At 39.0% G+C, this 20,678-nt stretch overlaps 4 protein-coding genes across 5 annotated transcripts; 3 read left to right on the plus strand and 1 right to left on the minus strand.

Annotated features, from left to right (window-relative positions):
* Nucleotides 1-1,644: 1,644 nt before the first annotated feature.
* Nucleotides 1,645-2,651, minus strand: LOC122412445 (allergen Tha p 1-like). The gene is made up of 2 exons (XM_043421945.1): nucleotides 2,350-2,651; nucleotides 1,645-2,046 (listed from the first exon to the last, which is right to left on the minus strand). Exons 1-2 carry the CDS (start codon nucleotides 2,543-2,545, stop codon nucleotides 1,871-1,873), a joined length of 372 nt encoding a protein of 123 aa, XP_043277880.1. The 5' UTR covers nucleotides 2,546-2,651; the 3' UTR covers nucleotides 1,645-1,870.
* Nucleotides 2,652-5,584: 2,933 nt separating this feature from the next.
* On the plus strand, nucleotides 5,585-13,304 carry LOC122412327 (uncharacterized). The gene is made up of 15 exons (XM_043421793.1): nucleotides 5,585-5,889; nucleotides 6,387-6,511; nucleotides 6,579-6,749; nucleotides 6,847-7,082; nucleotides 7,254-7,465; nucleotides 7,558-7,722; nucleotides 7,799-7,914; nucleotides 8,047-8,266; nucleotides 9,889-10,148; nucleotides 11,630-11,780; nucleotides 11,899-12,106; nucleotides 12,219-12,430; nucleotides 12,522-12,686; nucleotides 12,773-12,888; nucleotides 12,992-13,304. Exons 1-15 carry the CDS (start codon nucleotides 5,692-5,694, stop codon nucleotides 13,302-13,304), a joined length of 2,868 nt encoding a protein of 955 aa, XP_043277728.1. The 5' UTR covers nucleotides 5,585-5,691.
* Nucleotides 13,305-15,113: 1,809 nt separating this feature from the next.
* LOC122412442 (allergen Tha p 1-like) lies at nucleotides 15,114-16,385 on the plus strand. Of its 2 annotated transcripts, none has more exons than XM_043421942.1 (4): nucleotides 15,114-15,384; nucleotides 15,504-15,647; nucleotides 15,841-15,928; nucleotides 16,020-16,385. In XM_043421942.1, exons 1-4 carry the CDS (start codon nucleotides 15,147-15,149, stop codon nucleotides 16,123-16,125), a joined length of 576 nt encoding a protein of 191 aa, XP_043277877.1. In that variant the 5' UTR covers nucleotides 15,114-15,146; the 3' UTR covers nucleotides 16,126-16,385. The 2 variants fall into 2 exon arrangements, with proteins under 2 accessions (XP_043277877.1, XP_043277876.1); XM_043421941.1 differs by having other exon boundaries at nucleotides 15,121-15,384; nucleotides 15,498-15,647.
* Nucleotides 16,386-17,495: 1,110 nt separating this feature from the next.
* Nucleotides 17,496-20,339, plus strand: LOC122412439 (ionotropic receptor 75a-like). The gene is made up of 7 exons (XM_043421939.1): nucleotides 17,496-17,598; nucleotides 18,051-18,526; nucleotides 18,655-18,779; nucleotides 18,866-19,033; nucleotides 19,140-19,375; nucleotides 19,539-19,750; nucleotides 19,999-20,339. The coding sequence occupies exons 2-7, from the start codon at nucleotides 18,077-18,079 to the stop codon at nucleotides 20,176-20,178; spliced, it is 1,371 nt and encodes a 456-aa protein (XP_043277874.1). The 5' UTR covers nucleotides 17,496-17,598; nucleotides 18,051-18,076; the 3' UTR covers nucleotides 20,179-20,339.
* The last annotated feature ends 339 nt before the right edge of the window (nucleotides 20,340-20,678 follow it).

Consider the following 20,678-nt stretch of genomic DNA (forward strand, 5'->3'; position numbering starts at 1 on the left):
AAACATCGCCAAGTTCATTGAATTTTTCAAACTCTATATAACAAGTTTCATCGAGCATACTTGTTTCTTCTTATAAAATAAACGATCAGCGATTTTTTGTCTGGCGCGACTATTTCAGAGTGACGTGTCCTCGAACAATTCTTGAGATATTTATCGAAAGGAAAAAATTAAGAATTCGTTGCGGTTCAAGATCAGTGACGAAGCGTTGAAGATCTCGAAAAACATTTTGCTTTTCTTACTGGACCACCTCCGGTGATATATCATAGAGGAACATCAAGATCGGACGCAAACAATCGAACTCGTTTTTAAAAAGAATATGAAAAATAAACAAATATTTGCAAGTGCGTCAATGGGTGTGTCAGTAACAAACTGCAGGTTGAAAACTGAAGGCATTTGTTTCAGTCAACCAAACGGACTGAGAACTTATCAAATGTGCACGTGATCGTGACATGGGTCGAAAGTGGTCGATTCCCTTGTTTTATTTTTCGGTTCGATCGTTAAAAATGGCAACGATTTAATTCCTCGATGGTTTCAATGTTCACGTGCCATCCGAACAGACGTTTAAGGGCTGCAACGGTTTCGTCCTGTTGGAAAGTATGACACGCCGGAATGTTGTACGAGGGCAAAATATAAAAATGCGAAAAATGCTCCATTAGGGCTATCACGAGAGGAGTAATTAACGATTCGATCGGAGCGTTCATTTAAACTGGATTTTATCGGGGATGAGTCCGACAACGTCACACGCGATACAACTCCGTCGGCCGTTCCTCGCGTTCTTGACTGGCTGCTTTTGCCCTAGAAGCCTTGGGACGTTGGAGAAACGTTCGCGTAAGAGAACCTTCCAGAACTGCCAGAATGTTAATTTCCACGTTGAACGCGCGAAAGATCCGCGGTTTATACCAGATAAGGAGAGCGAGAGTGAAAAAAAGGAAGATCGAAAAACTGTCTGAAGGTTAAGAAATCGTGGACGAGAAGAGCCAACGAAGAAAACGAAAAAGCAGAGTGCGAATCCAAGACTCGTTTCGTTCTTTTCACACTTTCTTCGAACTGCAACAGACTAATCAGCAACAAACTCCAAACCTTTCAACTTTATATAACGATTTTACCTTTTTTTTTATTTATATTACGATGACACTGCCCACGAGGCAGTCTTTCGAGGTCCTCAGCAAGTCACTGTTAAGATTCTAGAACTTTTGATGCAATGAGTTTTATACAGAAAAATAATCTTCCATTTTTTTCTCTGTTGTCAATATTTTTTTTAGAACGTCCACATAGCGAGAGCTTTTCCATGGTCTTCTGTTTCCTTTCACCAGATCGTTGTAACGATGAGCAAAATTGGACGGTTTTTCCAGTCCATCGTGTCGGAAAGTAAAAAACTTTTGCGAAGCAGCTTTTTTCGAATGCCCTGAAATTTCTCCGATCAAGGAAAATTTGGTTAATGGTAAAACGAGCAGGGACTGATAATTTGATAGATTGTGGACCAGATTCAACGTGAACCAAGTTTTTATGATCATTTGTGGTCGTTTAGATAGTAGGCATCGAAGTTGTTCTGGCTGGTATGGCGTCGCGAATGACTTTGGAACACGAAGGAAGTGTGAAATCAGAAAAAAGTAGTTAAACGTCTTCGTCAACAAAGAGAAAGGATTTCGAAGAAAAAAAAAATGTTTATTCGTGCTACCGTTATTCGTACAATGAACCCCGATCGTGATCTTAGCAATAGAACGAAATGCGGTTACTCCGCATTTTCAATGTTCCTCGACTAAAAATCAGCAATAATTCAATAATGACAGGCATTTGAAGAGCGTAAAATTTTACGTTTAATTTTGACGTGATCGCGAACGGTCGAATACTCTTTTTTCACTAGATCAAATCACTTGCGTCCAGCTGCAACCTTCATCCTTTTGGCGTCTTCGAGATTCTTCGCTACCAGAGCGTTCCACTTTGCCTCGTCATTTTTCGTGTACCAGTCCACTATGTCGTCGAACATCTGTTGCTGCTTGACAGTACATTTCGCACATTTCGTCACTAGGACTTCCGGCAAATTACCTTTTTTCGACAAGAGAAAATATACGAAATGAAAATAAAATGAAGTAACTAGCAATCCCGAATATATTTTTGCACATTTTAAAGGGGAGACAACGAGGAGAACTTGGTAGCGCACAAAAAAACATTCAACTTCGCAGAGACTCTTGAAAAGCATGAAAAAAAGTTGGATCGAAAAAAAAAGTCACGAATATGGGAGTTCAGTGAATGCAGATAAAAAAACATACGAAAATACTCGTGAAACAAGTGGATCTGATCTTCGTTTAGATAGTTAATCGAATATTTGCCCCAAATAAGAATGAATACCTTTGAAATAAGCAGCGCCTTCTGAGAGACACGGTGCGGTATCCATGAAGCATCCGTAGTATTGTTCTCTCTGAACATCGTCATTCAAAATAGCAATAGCATCGATGTCGTCATACTTATCGGAGTAGAGTTCAACATCGGCGGTCACGATATAAGGAATAGCCAAAGCGAGGAAGAGTATCAACGATCCGGACATTTTTTTTATATTTCGTTAACGCTGTTTCTCAATATCAGAATAAAACTGGGAAGTGTGAGGCGATTTACACGACCAGGGAGGGTTCACGGGTTGTGAGAAAAAAATCGTCCGATCACGAGCTTAAATACTCTTGAATCTGATTGCACGTAATGGCCGATTTTTTCTGCACGATCATCGCGCGTTCCTTTAATTGTCGGTCAAAACGGTTACAAAAAAGTTCAAATGAAAAATCTAAGCGCATTCCGTCATCGATTTTTCGAGCGAATCGATCGGATTTTCAATCGAATTATGATGAAATTCTCAAATTATTATTATTTAGTATTTTTCATGTCGATTAAGGCCTTTTTTAAGCACAACTTCTATGGAAATTCACGATCCGATGGATCGTCGCAGGAATAAGAAATTACCGGCTGCCAAAGACAAGAAAACTGATCGGTGCACCTCTCAATTAACACGAACGACAATCACAGTTTTGCGAAGATGAGTCCTGACTTAGCTTCTTTGAATTGCAGTATTTCAGAAGTTAAATAGACAAAAAAAATGAAAAAATAGCACAAACCAACACGAAATTATTCAACGATCATCCTGTCACTCATAAAACGTTATGGAACGACGCGGGACTCACGTCGTTTGTAACACAACTTGCGAACTTTGTTATCGGTGTTTCTCTAGGCGTTTTCATTAACTTCAAAGTTAAGAGAGCTGAGTATTTTGAAATTGTGAAAAATTTTCGGGTCCCGAGATCGTGAAGTTGATTTAGGTGATTCCTGGAGCAACAATTTTTCGTCAAAACCCCAATACATTTTTGACGCATCGATTATTATTATTATTATTATTATTATTTAATTTTTTTATACTCATAGCTGTAAATCTAGAAAATAACTGTTCTATCGAACTCGATCGATTCATCGAAACAAATGACTCAAAAGCCACGGAGAAATTCTCCCGCTGCTCATTTTTTATTCCATGATTGCAGGTACGATATGGAGCGCAGGAAATATTTCGAACGAATGTAAATTACGCGTTATTACCATAGCTAAGAACGCCGGTGACACATGCTACTGTAACACGTGCATAAAATATCACGAAAGGGATACGACACAATATTCAACCACGAGATTATTTTCCTGCGGTTGCAGCCTTCGGGTGCTGCACAAAGCACAAAATTCAATCAAATATGGCGAAATGTAGCATCCATGTTGCTATAAAAATGCCGTTATTTCAGGAATAAAAACACTTTTGTTGGTCCTTAAAAACTAAGAGTCCTTCCAATAATAATCATTTCACCTGTGGATGCATCTTTGGAGAAGAAAACGAACGAGCACATGAAATTTTGAAAAAATTTAAAAATCTTTGCAAATCTTCTGATCAGCGAATGGAGTACTTGGTGCATCCAACGTGAATTCGATGTCACAGACGTCCAAGAATCATCGCAGTATCATGCCTTCATCAGAGATGCCTGAAAAATCCAGTCCAGCAACTTTTTTCCCCACCTCGTCGTACCGAAATGTTTTGACTATATGTTTTGAGAAAAATTCACTCACCGCAAACGTATGAATATTTTGAATAATAAATTCGAATCAAAAATACGTTTATCGATGTATGAATGTTTACGATAATGTTGGAAAAATTTGAAAAAATGAAAAAAAAAACAACATTTTTTTTTAAATCAACACTTTGACAAATGCTCACGCATCCAGTTCCATTATCGTCCATTCGTAACGGGCGATAAATGACAAAAAAAATGCAGTTGACCGTTCTCACTGAAAAATCGTACGGAATGAGAGAATTCGTATGAAGTTTGTTGCATGAATATTGATTGGTGCAACGTCGCGTGCACGCAGCACAACATCCCAGGTTCCCATAACTGAATATTGATTAATAATTCCTACGAATTCATAGGCGGATTTCGCATCAGTTATTTCAATTGCACATTACCACAAAAACATGTTATGACTGCATAATGACGGCCCTTCGAATTCATCGATTCGGTAAAATGTTTATCCGTAAGCAATGCATTGCTCACTACTTTGAGTGCGTGGTATATGTTCTCGATACGAGTTAAACGCAAGATTTGTAGAGCCAAAATGAATAAACATTGAGCAGTAAATACGAATAACTTTGGCATTATTAAAAAAATGAATACCAGAATCGCAAAAGCAGAGTGTTGATAAAAAACCTTATTTCAATCCTCCGATTTTCGACCTGCGGATTTTTCACTTTAAAAAATCAAAGACACGATCTTACTCATAACTATGTGGGCTCTGAAGTGGACGATCATTGGACTCGTTTCGATTTCGTCGAGGGTTTTGGCTGATCAAACAACAGCCATGTTCGTCAAGGATTATTTTCCCAGTCGTATCGTCCAGCAGATCGTTGCTTTTGGGTGCTGGGACATTGATGGTATGAAACTATATTTTATAGTAAAAAAAAAAAAAAAATTTCATATATTATAAATAGTTTTTTTGTTTAATTTTATTTTTTTAATATTTATTTTATAAGCAAATTTATAAAAAAATTTATAAAGCAGAAAGAGGAAATGTTATAAAACGATTAATAAAAACATTTGTAGAGCAAATGTCAAGTGACTTGGATATTTGCTTAAAAAAATGTCCGTGCTCCGAAAAGAAACTGAAGCTCGTTATTTCAGATTATCCGTAAAGCGTTAACCCCATCCCTGAGTCTTGGCGGTGGACGACAAAGTGAGTTATTATTATTTAAGTTTCTTTGTTTCAAGATTCCGTGAAATTTTCTCGTCTTCTGATAAACCACAACATCAAAGCAGCGTTTATACCGATACGCGATGGATACGACATGGATAAAATTCTCAAAGTGAACTACTATCGGCTCGGAATTTTCCTGGATTTCGATTGTCCTGAGAGTGAAATCATTTTCGATCAGGTTTTTATTTGATTAACTATTCCTGCGTGTGTATTGCTGAGTTTTCCCGAGCTTTTCCACGGATAAAAAAGTGAGACTTTTTGAGTGATGGTAAAATTTCGAATACTGTTTATCAATTCACGTGATTCCAGTATTTGGAACACCGAATAAGGTTCAACGAATCTTACTGGTGGTTGATCACATCGAGAAGACAATCAGTACCGAAAGATTTCTTCGGCAAACTCCCGCTCAATATTGCAACGGAAATGACGTTCGCATTACGACAAAACGAATCTTACGAGTTCTACGACGTTTATAATCCAAGTTTCAAACACGGTGCGAAATTGAATGTCACTTTTATGGGAACTTGGAACCCTGAACGAGGATTGAGCATCGTTTTGAATCAGTACAAATACCTCAGACGCGGAAATCTTTATGGACTTACTCTGAATTCGTCAGTGGCGGTAGGCGAAAGAATGAAACGTTTGTGGGCTAAGCAGATATAACAAGAAAAATTACGTTACTGTACCCCCACAAGCTGGGTCGAGAAAATTACATTTATGTAGTTCACATCAAAGTACAAACTCTCACAAAAAGTTAGCTGCCCACTCGCATATTTAAGGGGTGAAATTAATTCCTAAAAATCAGTGGTTTTCTCGTTTTTCGCTGTCTTCGAAACTAAAATATTTTTCATTTTTCAGTGCTCTGCAATAATCGAAAATTGTATAGTTTTTTTCCTAAAAACCTAAATTCCTAATTCCTAAAAACCACCGATTTTTAAGACTTAATTTCACCCCTTAAATATGCGAGTGAGCAGCTCATTTTTTGCGAGGGTTCATACGTCGATGTGAACTACAAAATGTAATTTTTTCAACCCAGCTTATTGTGGGGGTACAACAAAGTGACCTTCCTCGTAAGGATTCTCGAAAGAATTTGGCATTTGTGGCATTTTCTTCTTCAGCTTGATCATTCGCCAGAAAATGATTTCATGACGTATTTGAGCACACCTACAGACCCGGGGTTCGACACGATGCACCGGTTCAATTACGGCCTCTTAGTTCAGCTGCTCGACTATTACAATTTCAAGTAAGAAAAATCTGAATAAAACGTTTCCACGTGTGTCTCCATAATTTATTTTCTTTTCTCTTCGAAGACTCGATATCAAGAGGGGCTCGACGTGGGGATATCTCCTGCCGAACGGTTCGTACAGCGGTATTTTGGGCGACATGGCAAAAGGACTCGTAGACATAAGCGTCACACCTTTTCAGTACAAAATAGATAGACTCGACGTGGTCGAATACACCGTGCAGACGTGGATTGCCAAGTAAATTTGCCTATTCTCAATCGAAATTTATTCGGTTCTTCAAATATGTATTCTGGTGACGAATGGCGCTGATTTTTTTTTCGCCATTACGTGTCAGAGTTTGCCTGATATTTCGCCATCCGCAAAAAAACGAAATGAGCAACGTATTTTTGAAACCATTCGAGCCAGTTGTGTGGTACTGGATTACTGTGGTCGCTTTGGTAAATTGGCTCCTCTTGTTCCTCACTGTGAAAATTGAACAGCATTATGACTGGCGACATCCGGTCAATACGCTTGACACTAATCCTGCCTCGGAAGTTGGGCTCATTGCAATTGCAGCGGTTTGCCAACAAGGTGTTTTTCTTGTTATGCTATTCTTGAAGCAATCGAACGTTCAAGAAGATTCAATTGATTTTATTTGTTGCTACGACTTTTTATGTATTGATCAAGAATTTTTTGGGGTTTTGATCGACGATCAATGCCACGTTGGAAGAACGCTGACGAAAAATGATGTTTTCGTTTCAGGGCTGAGTGACGGACCAAGAATTTACTCAGGGCGAATAGTTTTTTTGTTTTTATTTTTATGGGCTCTCCTCATGTTCCAATTTTACTCTGCAAGCGTCGTTGGATCCCTGCTGGTCGAAAAGCCCCGATACATAACGACCCCTCAAGATGTTCTGGACAGCAATTTGGCCGTGGGCTCCGAAGACATCGCGTACAATCACGATTTTTTTCAGGTAACAAAATAACGCGGGAAACAATCTTCCACCCTTTGAATTTTTGAGCTTTATGATTCGAATTGAAAAAAAATTGATTTTTTCCCCATTAGACGTCCGACAGCCCAGCGATAAGAGGAATTTACCAGAAGAAAATGGCTCCTGACAAGAAAACCGGAAAAAGGCCTTTCTTCAAGCCTGAGGAAGGATTGAAAAAGGTGAAAAAAGGAGGATTCGCGTTCCAGGTGGACACGGCGACGGCTTACAAGATTATCGAAGTGACTATTTGCACAGCACCGACTCAAATATCCACACTGGCATTATAACGATCAATTGACGGTTATTTTTCCGAAGGAAACTTTCGATGAAACCGAAATATGCGAGCTTCAGGAAATTCATTTGTTCGAGCCAAAGCACACTGCGACGGGAGTTGCTCGGCATTCGCCTCTCAAAAAAATGGTCACTTATGGGCAAGTAAAAATGTCGTCGAATCGAGGCCTCGTCAAATAATGATCACAAACTAAAAAAAAATCTTTTCTTTTCCACCTCGCATTACTCACATTTTAATTGTCACGAATTCACTGAAAATTTTCTCGGCGCAGAATGCGTCAAATCATGGAACATGGCACCGCTAAACGGCTGAGAAACATTTGGGCCCACCGGCGACCGGAATGCCCCGAAAGCCACAGTTCCAGCCCGGTTCCTGTTGTCATCGAAGAATTCAGTCCAGCTCTTCTGCTCCTCATTTTCGGATGCGGTTTCTCACTGTTCATCATGTTTCTCGAACACCTCGCAATACGCTATGAACGACGTCGAAGCCAAGAATAAGCAACCGATTATTTGAGGCCTGAGAGCGTTGGCGAAGAAAAGAGACAAGTAACGCCGTGTGAAATTTGATTTTAATTGAGAAAATATTTCCCTTTGGCAACCGAATATAAAACAGATCTCAATCCAACGATTTCATTCACTGTCGAAATTATTTATTGTTCACAAGTAAAAAGGAACTTTGTTTTACCCACTGCGGATAAATATCCGAGTCGTTGATAGACGAATTATTCTGCGGTTTCACTCCAACAACCAACAATTCAAAGGAATTGCCACAACGCTGCAATGTTCGAACGAATCAACATTTTTTTCTTCTTTTATTTTCTCTCATTTATTGAACCTCGCGCACTCAACGTGATATTTGAATAAAAATGTGACGCGCTGCGAATGAAGAAAATTTGTTTGCCCTCCAATTTACTACCGATTTCATTCCAGTGGCACGTTCCCCTTTATTGTCATCCAATTACGGATGATTGGACGGTAAAAAAGTAATTTGATGGTTTCATCGAAAAATCGTTAGAATTGAAGTAATTCGCGCGGGAATCGTTGCGCGAACATTTATTCGTTCGGTGTCGCGTGTACGATAAAAAATGCCAGGAGCTCATAACTGAATATGGATTAACGATTTCGACTAATTTATTTGCGAGCTGCGCTTCAATTACTTCGACTACACTTCGCCACAAAAATATTTTATAACAGCAAAATGACGACCCTTCGGATTCACCGATTCGATTAAATCAGCCCTCATTTTCCTGCTTCAGCTTTCAGTCACGAACTTCATTCCTTCAGGACAAAAGTTTCTTTCACAACGAATGGATAAATCTTGAGAACTAAATAGAAAATCTTTCCTCAAAACCCGAAAACATAGTGTCAATATTTTTGCGGTTTTTTTTTGTAATTTCGATCTCAAAAATTGGATGGCTCGACTTAGAAATATGGTGGCTTTGAAATGGATAATTATTGGACTTTTTTCGATGTCGTCGAGCGTTTGCGGTGATCCAACAACTGCGGAATTCATCAAGGATTATTTTCCAAGTCGAGTAGTTCAACAAATAGCCATTTTCGGATGCTGGAAAATCGACGGTATGACATAAAATTTTCATGTGAAAGTATTTCGAAACAGAATCAGATGTTGAATACATTTTTGAAGTATTCAGTGAATTTATGCATTTTCGCAGATTACCAAAAGCCGTTTAAATTTTTTTCAGTCGCTGTAAATGTCAGTCGCTTTCTTATGAACAATACCATGATGGTCGTGTACTTGCCGATACGCGAGCGACTGGATATGAACAAAATTCTCAAAGCAAATTACTACAGACTCGGAATTTTCTTGGATTTTCATTGTCCGAGGAGTGAAATCATTTTCGATCAGGTTTTTAACTTTTTTTTTTACTACTGCAATTGACTATTCTTTTTTACTGAGTTTTCAATTGATTGCCAACATTAGATCTACAAAGATCCGCGTGCTGCCGAGCGATCGATGTGCGTGCCGATGTGTGACTATTGCAAAGGTGCTTTTGAGCCGGAAAATCGTCAAAATCAGACACCGACCACGCATTCATCGCTCTTCGTACCTGCGAACAAAAAATAATTTCTGATTTATTTTGTTTTGGTCACAGTACTCCGAGCAGGGGTTGAAATACAACGAGTCTTACTGGTGGCTGATCGTATCGAGGAAAGCCTCGATACCAAAAGATTTTCTCAGTAAACTTCCACTGAATATTGCAACCGAAATGACGTTCGCTTTGCGGAAAAAGGATTCTTACGAGCTCTTCGATGTCTACAACCCAAGTTATGCTCATGGTGGAAAATTAAATGTCACCTTTATGGGCACTTGGAACAATAAAAGGGGATTGAATATTCTGTTGAATCAATACAAGTATGTCCGGCGACAGAACCTTCAGGGCCTTACTCTGAATTCATCAGTTTTTGTAAGGCAAAGAATGATACTTAAAATCCCATCAAACATTCGTAAAAATATAAAATTAACAAATTCGGATATTTCGAAGAGAAAATTATGGATTATGGGGGGGACCACATTAAGAGGCTGTTTGACACTGATTTTTTGGGATTTTTTTGGGTGGGAAAAATTAATTAGAATGTCATCAAATTTTGACATAATTTCATTCATATTTTGAACAGTTTTTGTAAATTTTTTTGAATTATTTCAGCCAAAAATAACAAAGTTACGTCGAGATGTCCGCTGAAGGTTGCGAGTATAGTTCTCCAATTGCGTGCAGTTTAGCCATTTCGATTTTTACCTGAAATCGAAGAGGTTTTAATTTTATATTAATAACTTATTTTCTAAGAATAACCAGCTCAATGTTCATAAATGGAAATAATGAAAATTAAAAATGTTGCAGACATTGGAACAATTTACTTTGATTTTCACGATTTTTTTTGCAATTGTGCAAAGAAAAATACCCTTAAAATCATCACAATTATCTCACAAGTCGGTTCATATTATTTTACATTTTATAAAAAATCATTGTATCGATTTCCATAATGATTGATTCTATACTTTTTGACTCAGGCTCCACGCAAATGTGAAAAAGGCATTTCGAGATAAACGCGTTTGAAAAATAAATTATCGGAAACTAGATATTCGAGGAAATCAACAATAATGTAAAATGCTTACCGATTAATCTGCGATTCCAGCACCACATAGTAATCCTTCTTCTTTCACAAACGCTTCGTTTTGCCCGAGCCTACCGCCCTGCGATGTGCACTCGGTTCTATGCCCATAAAATCAATGTGATCTAATCTAATGTGGTTTCTCCCCTTAAGATGATGGATCAGTCGGTAATCACAACCGTGAGTGCGAGAGAGATAGCTGCAAATTTTGAAAAGGAAATTTTTCCACATCGTTCGCCTGATCGAAAAAATAAAAATGTCATCGGATTTTTGCGATCGTGCTGCGTGCGATGACATTTTTATTATTTTAATCGGACGAACGATGTCAAAGAGTTTCAATTTCAAAAATTCGAGGTGTGATTACCGACTGATCCATCATCTTAACCCATGTATAGGCTACCATTCGGTGACCCGTCATCGAAAGCGAATGAGAAAAAAAATATTACAGACAAAAATGTCGAATTATTTTCAGCTTCAGCATGCACCGAAAAAGGATTTGATCAGCTATCTGAATAATCCGACGGATCGGCACCTGGACACAATGCATCGTTTAAATTATGGTCTCATAGTTCAGATACTCAACTACTATAATATCAAGTGAGAAAATAACGTTCATCATTTTTCCACTGAGCTCTATGATTACGAATTTCACGCTTAATCATCCATTTCGAAAACATTTTGAGCTATTAGACGAACAAGTGAATTAATTTTCTCCATTTCTGTAAGGCTCAATCTCAAGATAGGCTCGAGTTGGGGATATATCATGCCGAACGGTTCATTCGACGGTATTTTGGGGGATATGTCGAAAGGACTCCTTGATATAAGCGTCACACCGTTTGCATACAAGACGGAAAGACTGAGCGTGATCGAGTACACAGTACAGACGACGATAATTAAGTAAATTTTTAGGTCATTCGAGTACTTAAATAACGCAAGAATTCTATTACTTTATTCCAATGCGTTTCAGACCTAAGTTGATTTTTCGACATCCTCAGACCAGTAGGCTGAGCAATGCTTTTTTGAAACCGTTCGAGCCAGTCGTATGGTACTGGATAACGGTAGTAATGGTGGCAAACTGGATCGTTTTATTCTCTATTGCAAAAATCGAACAATATTATGATCGGAGGGAACCAGTTAACTCGCTCGACACCGATCCTGCTTCGGAAATCGGACTCATTGTAATTGCTGCGGTTTGCCAGCAAGGTACCGCATTTTTTACATTATTTTGTTTGGCTGTTATGTTTGCATATATTATATAATTCAACACTGAAAATTACATTACAATGAAGTTTGGCTGAGCTACCATTGTTCACAGGATTGAGTGATGGACCCCGAATGTTTTCGGGCAGAATCATTTTCCTGTTTCTATTCGCATGGTCACTCCTCATGTATCAGTTTTATTCGGCGAGTGTCGTTGGATCTCTCCTGGTTGAAAAACCTCGATACATCAAGACCCCGGAAGATGTTTTGCACAGCGATTTGGCCGTAGGTGCCGAAGACATCCCGTACAATCGCGATTTCTTTGAGGTATCAAACATAAAAGCATTGGGAGACGTTTATTTATCGGAAGACAGTGATTTACACAAATGTGACAAAACGAAATATTCTTTTGATTCAGACCACCAATAAACGAGCGGTAAAAGAAATATACAAGACAAAAATGGCTCCAAACAAAAGCGATCAGAAACGACCGTTCTACACAGCCGAGTATGGATTAAACATGGTGAAAAAAGGGGGATTTGCATTTCAGATCGATATAGATACGGCTTACAAGATTATCGAAGTAATTATTCGCAGAATACGAATTTAAGGATGCTTCCAGGTCACGAGGAGTAATGAGTGAACTGCGATTTTCATTTATTTTTGAAGGACACGTTCAAGGAAGACGAAGTTTGTGAGCTCGAGGAGATTTATTTGTGGGAAGACCTACCGGCGTCTATCGTCGTTGCTCGGCATTCGCCTTTCAAAAAAATGGTCACTTATGGGCAAGTTGTCTTTTGGAAAAAATCCTTCATTTTTTCTCACAACATTTGATTGCTGACGAGTTTGGCAAATATTACTAGTATGTGCGAAATAATGATTTTACAGATTGCGAAAAGTAGTGGAACATGGATCTGCACAACATCTGAAAAATTTGTGGGCCCAGCGACGCCCCAAATGTCCTGAAGGCTACACTACCATGACCGCTGCAGTTGGAATTGAAGAATTCAGTCCTGCTATTATCCTGCTTGTTTTCGGTTGCCTTTTCTCTCTGTTCATCATGTTGCTCGAATGCTTGAGAAACCGCTGCGAGAAATGCTTAGCAAGGGCAGTTGCTCGCTTGCGACGACGCAGAAACGTTACCAAAGGACCGAGACGAGTAACACCGTGTAAAATTTTCTACCCCAATGAATTTGCTTGATTTCAATTTCCATAGAATTTTGTGCAATATTTCCATGTGTTAATTAGCGTCGGTAGAGTAGATTCCAATTACACGCAATGTCAGTTTACCGCATGAAAAATTCGTCCGTTCCCTGAAACTCACCATGTGCAGGTAAGGAGGGGAGTTTCAATGCCTCCTGCAAGTAATCACATTCTCGTCGAGGATTATTCACGAGACTCTTAGACAGATGAGCTTAAAATATTTGTAGTCCAAATAGAATTAAACGCATTTTAATGTCCAAATAAATCGACTTTGGCATATTTTTGTATGTTTTATCTACGAAGAAGCAAGAGAAAACGAAGTAGAGTGTTGAGATTGGCAAGATTGCAGCTGGTTCGTTTGGGTCGTCAACCTTAAGGATATATTGCACAGGCGATACAATGTTGCCATGCTAAACCATGCTAAAAACATAAAAAAATTCAAAATGATCAGAATTTTATAAAATTTGGTGAACATATTCTTTAGTGCCAAATTTGACAATACAAATTTTTTAAGATTTTTCTTCTGTACAGTTATCGAGTAATTGATCACTAAAGTTCACGTGTATAAGCATAGCGTTTCCATATATATAGGTATACATTCCAGGCATAAGAAATCTGCTTTAATGCGTAATTACTCGATAACTAAACAGAAGAAAATTTTGAAAAAATTTGTGTTTTCGCACTTGATGTTGAAGAACATTATCACCAAATTTGATCAATTTCTAATTATTTCGACTTTTGTATCATTCACCCTTAAACGCCGCCTAACGGTATCCGTAATAAACGCCCGTGCACCTGACCTTGCGTATAATCCTAACCTCATTTCGTCGTGACCCACATGGACAAGACGAACGGACTCTTTTTTCATTGGGGTCACGACGCGGATTAAAACTTTCTTATCCTCCGTGCACACGCTCGTGAAAAGATGATTTAAATCGCAGGCTTCCTCAGAAAAAAAAAGTATAAAATTTCTTCGGTGACACCGAATGGCGCTCAGTCCCTGGCGGAGGCAGTGCGGGAACCCTGGAATTCAAAATGGCAGGGACACGAGCGACCTCATCCGCTATCGATTCTCGGAAAGATTTAATTTCATTTGAGTGAGATTCAATTTTCCAATTGCTTGTCCGATTAACGCAAATAGTTTCGAAATAAAAATTTTTCCAATTATTTTTTCCAACCTCTTTTATTTTCAACCAAACTCGACATCACGTCGATTGCACCGGGGCATAATTGCATAATTGCCTCGATCATAATCTCTCACACGGCGATCAAGTTTCCTGGCTGAGATTTTTTCCACGCGTCATATATTTTCATAATTTTCTCATTCTATAAATCCAACTGTTCGAGACGTTTTTGCAACTAATTGCATCACGATATTCACCGAGAATCCGATAAAATGGAATAAAATTCGTACAAAGCTGATAATTAACGTTCTGCTTTGATCAAAATAACAATTCCATTACATCGTTAATTTTTAATACATTCGTATCAACAAAAATACATAAAAAAAAAGAAACAGAAAAAAATCAACGAACGCGATGTGGATGTCAGAGAAAATTCGAAAAAACGATAATTCGAGAACCACGACAAAGCACCCCCCCGTGCTTACTCGACTTTTTATATTTCGTTTGACCTTTACATTATATCGTGGAAGTTACGACACTTACCGTGTTTACAGTTACGTTGCAAAAACCGTAGGAAACAGGGAATATAGCGTGGGTGTCCGGTAGAAACGGAGGAAATCGTGACTCCATACGCATATAGATACATGAATACTCCGTTCTCGTGCCGGTGTATAAATTCTCGTACGAAAGTAACGTCCCGTTTACTCGTGCGCGAAATGGTTTGTCGTTCGAACGGATTTTCGTTGTTGGTGCGGTCTTCGTTTCTCGTTATTTTGTTGCTTGGAATACCCAAATATTCTCGTGGTTATTTGTGGGCTAAACCGAACACTTACACGAGCAGATGGGACAAGGTGAATCTGGACGAGATTCTCGACAGTAAAAGACTGCTTCACCATTATTTCAAGTGCCTGATGAGCAAAGGTCCCTGCCCACCGGATGGCGCGGAGCTCAAACGTGAGATTTACCTTTCGATATTCACTCGTAGAGATAAAAGCATTTGTAGGATTACATGAAAATACATTTTGCAAGTGTCAGCCGTCAATATGATTTATTCAATGATAACAAAGCCGTAGGTATTCCTGATCGGAATACCTACACGACCAGATGGGACAAAATCAATGTTGACGAGATCATCCAAAACAAAAGACTTCTCCATCATTATTTCAAATGTCTTATGAGCCAAGGACCGTGTCCACCAGATGGCGCAGAGCTCAAAAGTGAGATTTTTGTTTTTAACCATCATTCGGGAACGATATTGTAGTGGCAGAATAATGGCAATTCGAGTTTTATACTCATCTAATTTGAGGCTGAAGAGATCAGCGTATAATTACAAAGCTCGTAAAAACTAGAGCGATAATAATTTTAGTAGAAATTCGCGAGGATTTTTCAACAGTGATAAACTCTTTTCAGGAGTTTTACCGGAGGCTCTAGCTACGGGGTGTTCCAAATGCACGAAGAGTCAGATCGAAGGATCCGTCAAAGTGATTCGTTATCTCAGGTAAATTATTGTATTTCGCGAACGTTTAATTCAGCTATTCTTATAGAGGATCGAATGATTTCATTAACGGATTTGGGGTTTGTTTCTTTAGGGAGTTCGAGGCCGAAAAGTTCGATATTCTCGCGAACAAATACGATCCTGAGGGCATTTATAGACGCCGGTATCTTCAGCCACCACCGGATGACAATACAGCTTGAATTATTGAAACGTGGTTCATCGTTTTTCTTCAACGTTATCATCGAATATTTTTTTATTCCGCTGACAAAATATTGACAGAAAAAAAGAATCCGTGAATTCGACTGTTTTCGTTGCCTCGTTATCGCTATTGTTGTTTTTTTTATTTTCTTTTGTCTGTTTTTACGTTGAGCTTATTTCAACATTTTTTATAAAAAGTTGTCACCGACTCCATATTTATTGAATAAAAATATTGTTGACAGTCGAACGTCCCTATTTATTTGTGAAAAATGCAAGCTAGAATGCGAGTGTTGTTCGATTGCAATTATCCATTGTGTGGTGCTAGAAATTCGCCTCGTTCAACACTCGCTCAAGTGAGATACGAAAGAAGAACGATACTTGATAATTTGAATGTTCCCGGAACTGCGAATGCCAACCACGTAGTAAATTGCTGAGCTCGGATTTAAATGCTTGCTTATTCATCGCGTGTTAACGACTTTGTATGTGATTGATAAATAGAATTATTGTACATTCGTGTCACGCGATATACACGCACAACGAGAATATCAATCGCAATATCATTCATCAAGAATTGTTACGATGATGCATCGATTATTTTATTTTTCATTACAGTCAATCAGCAAACAAACTATTAGTGCTGGAAATTTTTGGAACTTGTTGCGACTGTGGCAGATATTTATCACAGCCACATAATTTCGAATCGTTTGGCTGAACTTCACTGTATTGCAGCTCACTTTTAAATCTTGTGACGCCGCACCTTCGAAAATGTGAGATAAAACGTTCATTTGTTGTCTAATTATTTATTCGACTCCACCGTAAATTTGGTTCGTTCATTTCTCTTTCAGTCTGTGAATTCTTGCTCGTTTTTGAAGAAATTTTGTTTTGTTTTTTTTTATTTTTTTTTTTTTTATTTTCATTGGAAAAGCTTTCTTCGAATGAATGAACTTTTCAAATTTAGAACCGAGACGACGAATATCTGCGCGGAAATTTACACGGCGAATGGCTTATCGAGGTTCTCGATTTTCATATTCAAACATCGTAACTTACTCGATATTCACCAGATTACATAGGGCGTTCATCTTATCGTCTCTATATGATTTAAGAGTCACGGCACTGAGAAAATCCAACCAGTGCTCGATCGATTGGTAACCGTCGCGGAGAACATTATTCGCCCCCTGTAATTTGCCCTTTCGATGCATACAATTTGTATGCACGTAATGATCTCACTGAAAAAATGAACTTCCATGGGAAATGGACTTCTTGCTGGATAGGTAATTCGCTCAAAATACCTGCGAGTCCATTGTTTCCGGGGAGATTGGTAACACAAAGTATGATATTTTCTGTGATACTTTACGTTTTTCTAACCTCTGTCGAAGCCTCTCCCTCGGGCAAAATACGTGCAAGTTTCGTAAAAGATTATTACAACGGTCGGTACATTCGAGAACTCGTTATTTTCGAATGCTGGCAACCTTACGGTGAGTTTTTTCGTGGAATTTGTTCTTCAAAACTTCGACGATGATTCAAGAAATTTAATTACAGTCGTGAAAGTAATTCGAATAATGGAGAAATAAGTTTTTTTAAGAGCGATAATAAAAAATTGACTTCACATGTTTCTGGGTTATGAGGCAATCGGAATGGAAACTGTCTGCGTTTCAGTTTATTACATTTCCAAAACGTTACTGATTCGGTTCAATAACTTCATTCATCAATTGATAAATTTATTGATTAAATAAAAAAATTGTAAATTGAAAAGTTATTGAAATGATTCAATGAATATTTCTTTGATATTTTGTGAATTTTGCACAAGAAAGCATTTTTGCTGTTTCGAGGTCAAACGGTGAATAACGTTATCAAGAGAGAAGCACAAAAAAGAAACAAGTTGGTAAGGGGCGAAGCAAAGAGCACGAGTGTTTCACTGAACTTGCAGATTCCGCAACATTTGCAAGAGACGTGATGCAACTTGAGAAGAAAGTGACATTTTCAAAAATAACAAATGATCTCGACATGAAAATGATTTTAAGAGTAAATTACTATCGAATCGGTGTCGTTCTCGATTACGATTGTCCCCACAGTGAGATCGTTTTTGAAGAATTTTCTAAACATCAATTGCCTTTCAACGAGTCTTACCATTGGCTCGTGTTAACATCGACAACGACGATTCCCACTCAAGTTCTGAGTAATTTGCCCTTGAGTGTCGAGAGCGAACTGACGATTGCGAATCGAGAGGAAAATTCTTACGTTCTCTACGACGTTTATAATCCGAGTTATCGACACAACGGACAACTTAATGTGACCTTTAAGGGCACTTGGACGACTCAGAAGGGCCTGGAGGATGAAATGACTCAATACAAGTACACGAGGCGTGGGAATTTCCACGGGCTGACTTTGAACTTTTCATTCGTGGTAAAAAAATATTCTATTCGAATGTTCATTCAATTCCTAAATGATAAAAACGATCTTTTCCGTTTAAAATGGTTAAGAGCCGTTCCGTGAGATGAGATTGAACAATTTATTTCCCTTGAAATTCGCAGTTGACCAATCCGCCTTTACCAGACTTCGAAACCTACATGACAAGGCCCACGAACCGTCATTTGGACACGATGATGCGTTTCCATTACGCTATAGTTCGCTACCTCAGGGACGCTTACAATTTTACGTAATGAAACTTTGTTTAGGATCAAACTAAAGTCGTTGAAATCGTGCGATCTTCTTATTGCTCTGTTTGCATATTTCAACCGGAAGAATGAATTTGAAACAAGCTCCAACCTGGGGTTACTTCGTTAATGGAACGTGGAATGGGATCTTGAAAGACATGATCGACGGTGTGACGGATATCAGCATCGCACCCTTTCAACAAAAAGCCAATCGCATGGAAGTCTGCGAATTCACTCTGATTACTTATATTGGCAGGTGCAGGAATCAGCTTAATCCAGTTAGAATCGATAATGAAACGAAACGAAATGGCATTTGGAGGCGGGCGGACGAAAAAACTGATGCTGAGATTTTTACGTTTCAGGGTGGTCTTCATTTTTCGGCATCCTAAAAAGAACACTTTAAGAAACCCTTTCTTGAAGCCATTCACCTCGAACGTGTGGTACAGCATCGCAGCTCTTTCCATCGTCTGTTACGCCATTTTATTACTCTTAACAAAAGTGGAGGCAAAACTCATTGGGGCTGAAGTGAAGGGTGCTTCGAGTGGAACTTTGCAATCGGAGGTCGACCTCGTCGTTGTCGGCGCAATTTCACAACAAGGTTATTTTCATTCCATTCAAAATATTCGTGCATGTCGAAGGTTTACGAACCCTTCGAATCGCTTCAACTCTGTTTTTCTACCTCCCACGTCCTCACGAGAGGTTGCCCGTTGGCACAGCCATTTAAAACTGTTTGGTGTTCGAAAATGTTCTACAAATTCCAGGCATAAACGCTGCTCCCAACATCATTTCTGGTCGAATCCTCTTCATTTCGCTTTTCCTCTGGGGACTTTTGCTCTATCAATTTTATTCGGCTTCGATCGTCGGCTCGTTGCTCGCCGAAGAGGCGAAATACATCACGACTTTGGAGCAACTTGACGCCTCCAACATGGAGTTGGGCATCGAGGAGATGCCTTACTATCCAGCAGTATTTAAAGTGGGTCCAGGTCCAAGTGGACTCAAAACCATGCCGTGTTTCGATCTCCGGACTCACGTCTGAAATCAAACTCGAATCGAACTGCCAGTTGGTACATTACACTTTGATTTTGGGACTGAAAATGCGAGCGAAATTCGGATTTTTTGCAAATTGGATCCAAGCAGGGCAGCAAGAGTTTGACGTAGAATTCAATCCCACCTCGTTTATTTGCTTTTCTCCGGCCTCAATTTCGTTCTCTCATGATTTAGTACGGAGGATCGCCAGTTCTGCTGCGAATGTACGACGAAAAAATGAGGCCGACTCCAGAGAGGCCGAAAGGTGCGTACACGAGTGCTGGGCGTGGATTGAGTTTGGTGAAAAAAGGCGGCTACGCGTTGAGCATTGAGTCGGGAACGGCCTACAAAATCATCGAGGTAACTTTGGACTGATTGATCGAATCGTCTAATGCCTTAATTTCGATTTATTGATTATCCAAAGAATTAGAATCTATGATTGAGAAAGCCTCACAAAAATGATGAATCTTTGAAATCACGAGGACACTTTTTCCGAGGATGAGATCTGCGACTTGCAAGAAATAGAACCAATCAAACCCACGGAGCTTTGCATCATCACTGCCAAAAAATCTCCGTTCAAAAAAATGGTCCTCTACGGGTACGTCCAATAAATTTTCGATTCCTCCGTTCCCCGGTACAATCTGAGCTCGAACTCTCGGTTTTTATCTCCAGAATACAGCGAATGAAGCAGCACGGCCTTGTCGATGCTTTGACGAAAATGTGGATCCCATCGCGCCCGATTTGCCCGGAAAACCATAACATGAAGCCTGCGCCTGTCCAAGTTGCCGAATTCGTTCCCGCACTTTTCCTCTTAATGCTCGGTTCAATGTGTGCAATTCTCGTAATGATTTTCGAACACTGTTACAAAAATATTC

The sequence above is a fragment of the Venturia canescens genome, chromosome 6 (assembly GCF_019457755.1).
Source record: "Venturia canescens isolate UGA chromosome 6, ASM1945775v1, whole genome shotgun sequence".
Lineage (NCBI taxonomy): Eukaryota > Metazoa > Arthropoda > Insecta > Hymenoptera > Ichneumonidae > Venturia > Venturia canescens.

Bases quoted from the DNA above. Each gene is read 5' to 3' on its own strand.
- LOC122412445 (XM_043421945.1), bottom strand. From the start codon at position 2,545: ATGTCCGGATCGTTGATACTCTTCCTCGCTTTGGCTATTCCTTATATC. The intron at 2,047-2,349 runs GTATTCATTCTT...TGTCGAAAAAAG, and splicing joins AGGCGCTGCTTATTTCAAAG to GTAATTTGCCGGAAGTCCTA.
- LOC122412327 (XM_043421793.1), top strand. From the start codon at position 5,692: ATGACGTTCGCATTACGACAAAACGAATCTTACGAGTTCTACGACGTT. The intron at 10,149-11,629 runs GTATGTCCGGCG...CATTTCTGTAAG, and splicing joins ATTCTGTTGAATCAATACAA to GCTCAATCTCAAGATAGGCT. The intron at 12,687-12,772 runs GTAATTATTCGC...TTATTTTTGAAG, and splicing joins CGGCTTACAAGATTATCGAA to GACACGTTCAAGGAAGACGA.
- LOC122412442 (XM_043421941.1), top strand. From the start codon at position 15,147: ATGGTTTGTCGTTCGAACGGATTTTCGTTGTTGGTGCGGTCTTCGTTT. The intron at 15,385-15,497 runs GTGAGATTTACC...ATGATAACAAAG, and splicing joins GGATGGCGCGGAGCTCAAAC to CCGTAGGTATTCCTGATCGG. The intron at 15,929-16,019 runs GTAAATTATTGT...TTGTTTCTTTAG, and splicing joins AAAGTGATTCGTTATCTCAG to GGAGTTCGAGGCCGAAAAGT.
- LOC122412439 (XM_043421939.1), top strand. From the start codon at position 18,077: ATGCAACTTGAGAAGAAAGTGACATTTTCAAAAATAACAAATGATCTC. The intron at 18,527-18,654 runs GTAAAAAAATAT...TGAAATTCGCAG, and splicing joins CTTTGAACTTTTCATTCGTG to TTGACCAATCCGCCTTTACC. The intron at 18,780-18,865 runs GTAATGAAACTT...TTCAACCGGAAG, and splicing joins AGGGACGCTTACAATTTTAC to AATGAATTTGAAACAAGCTC.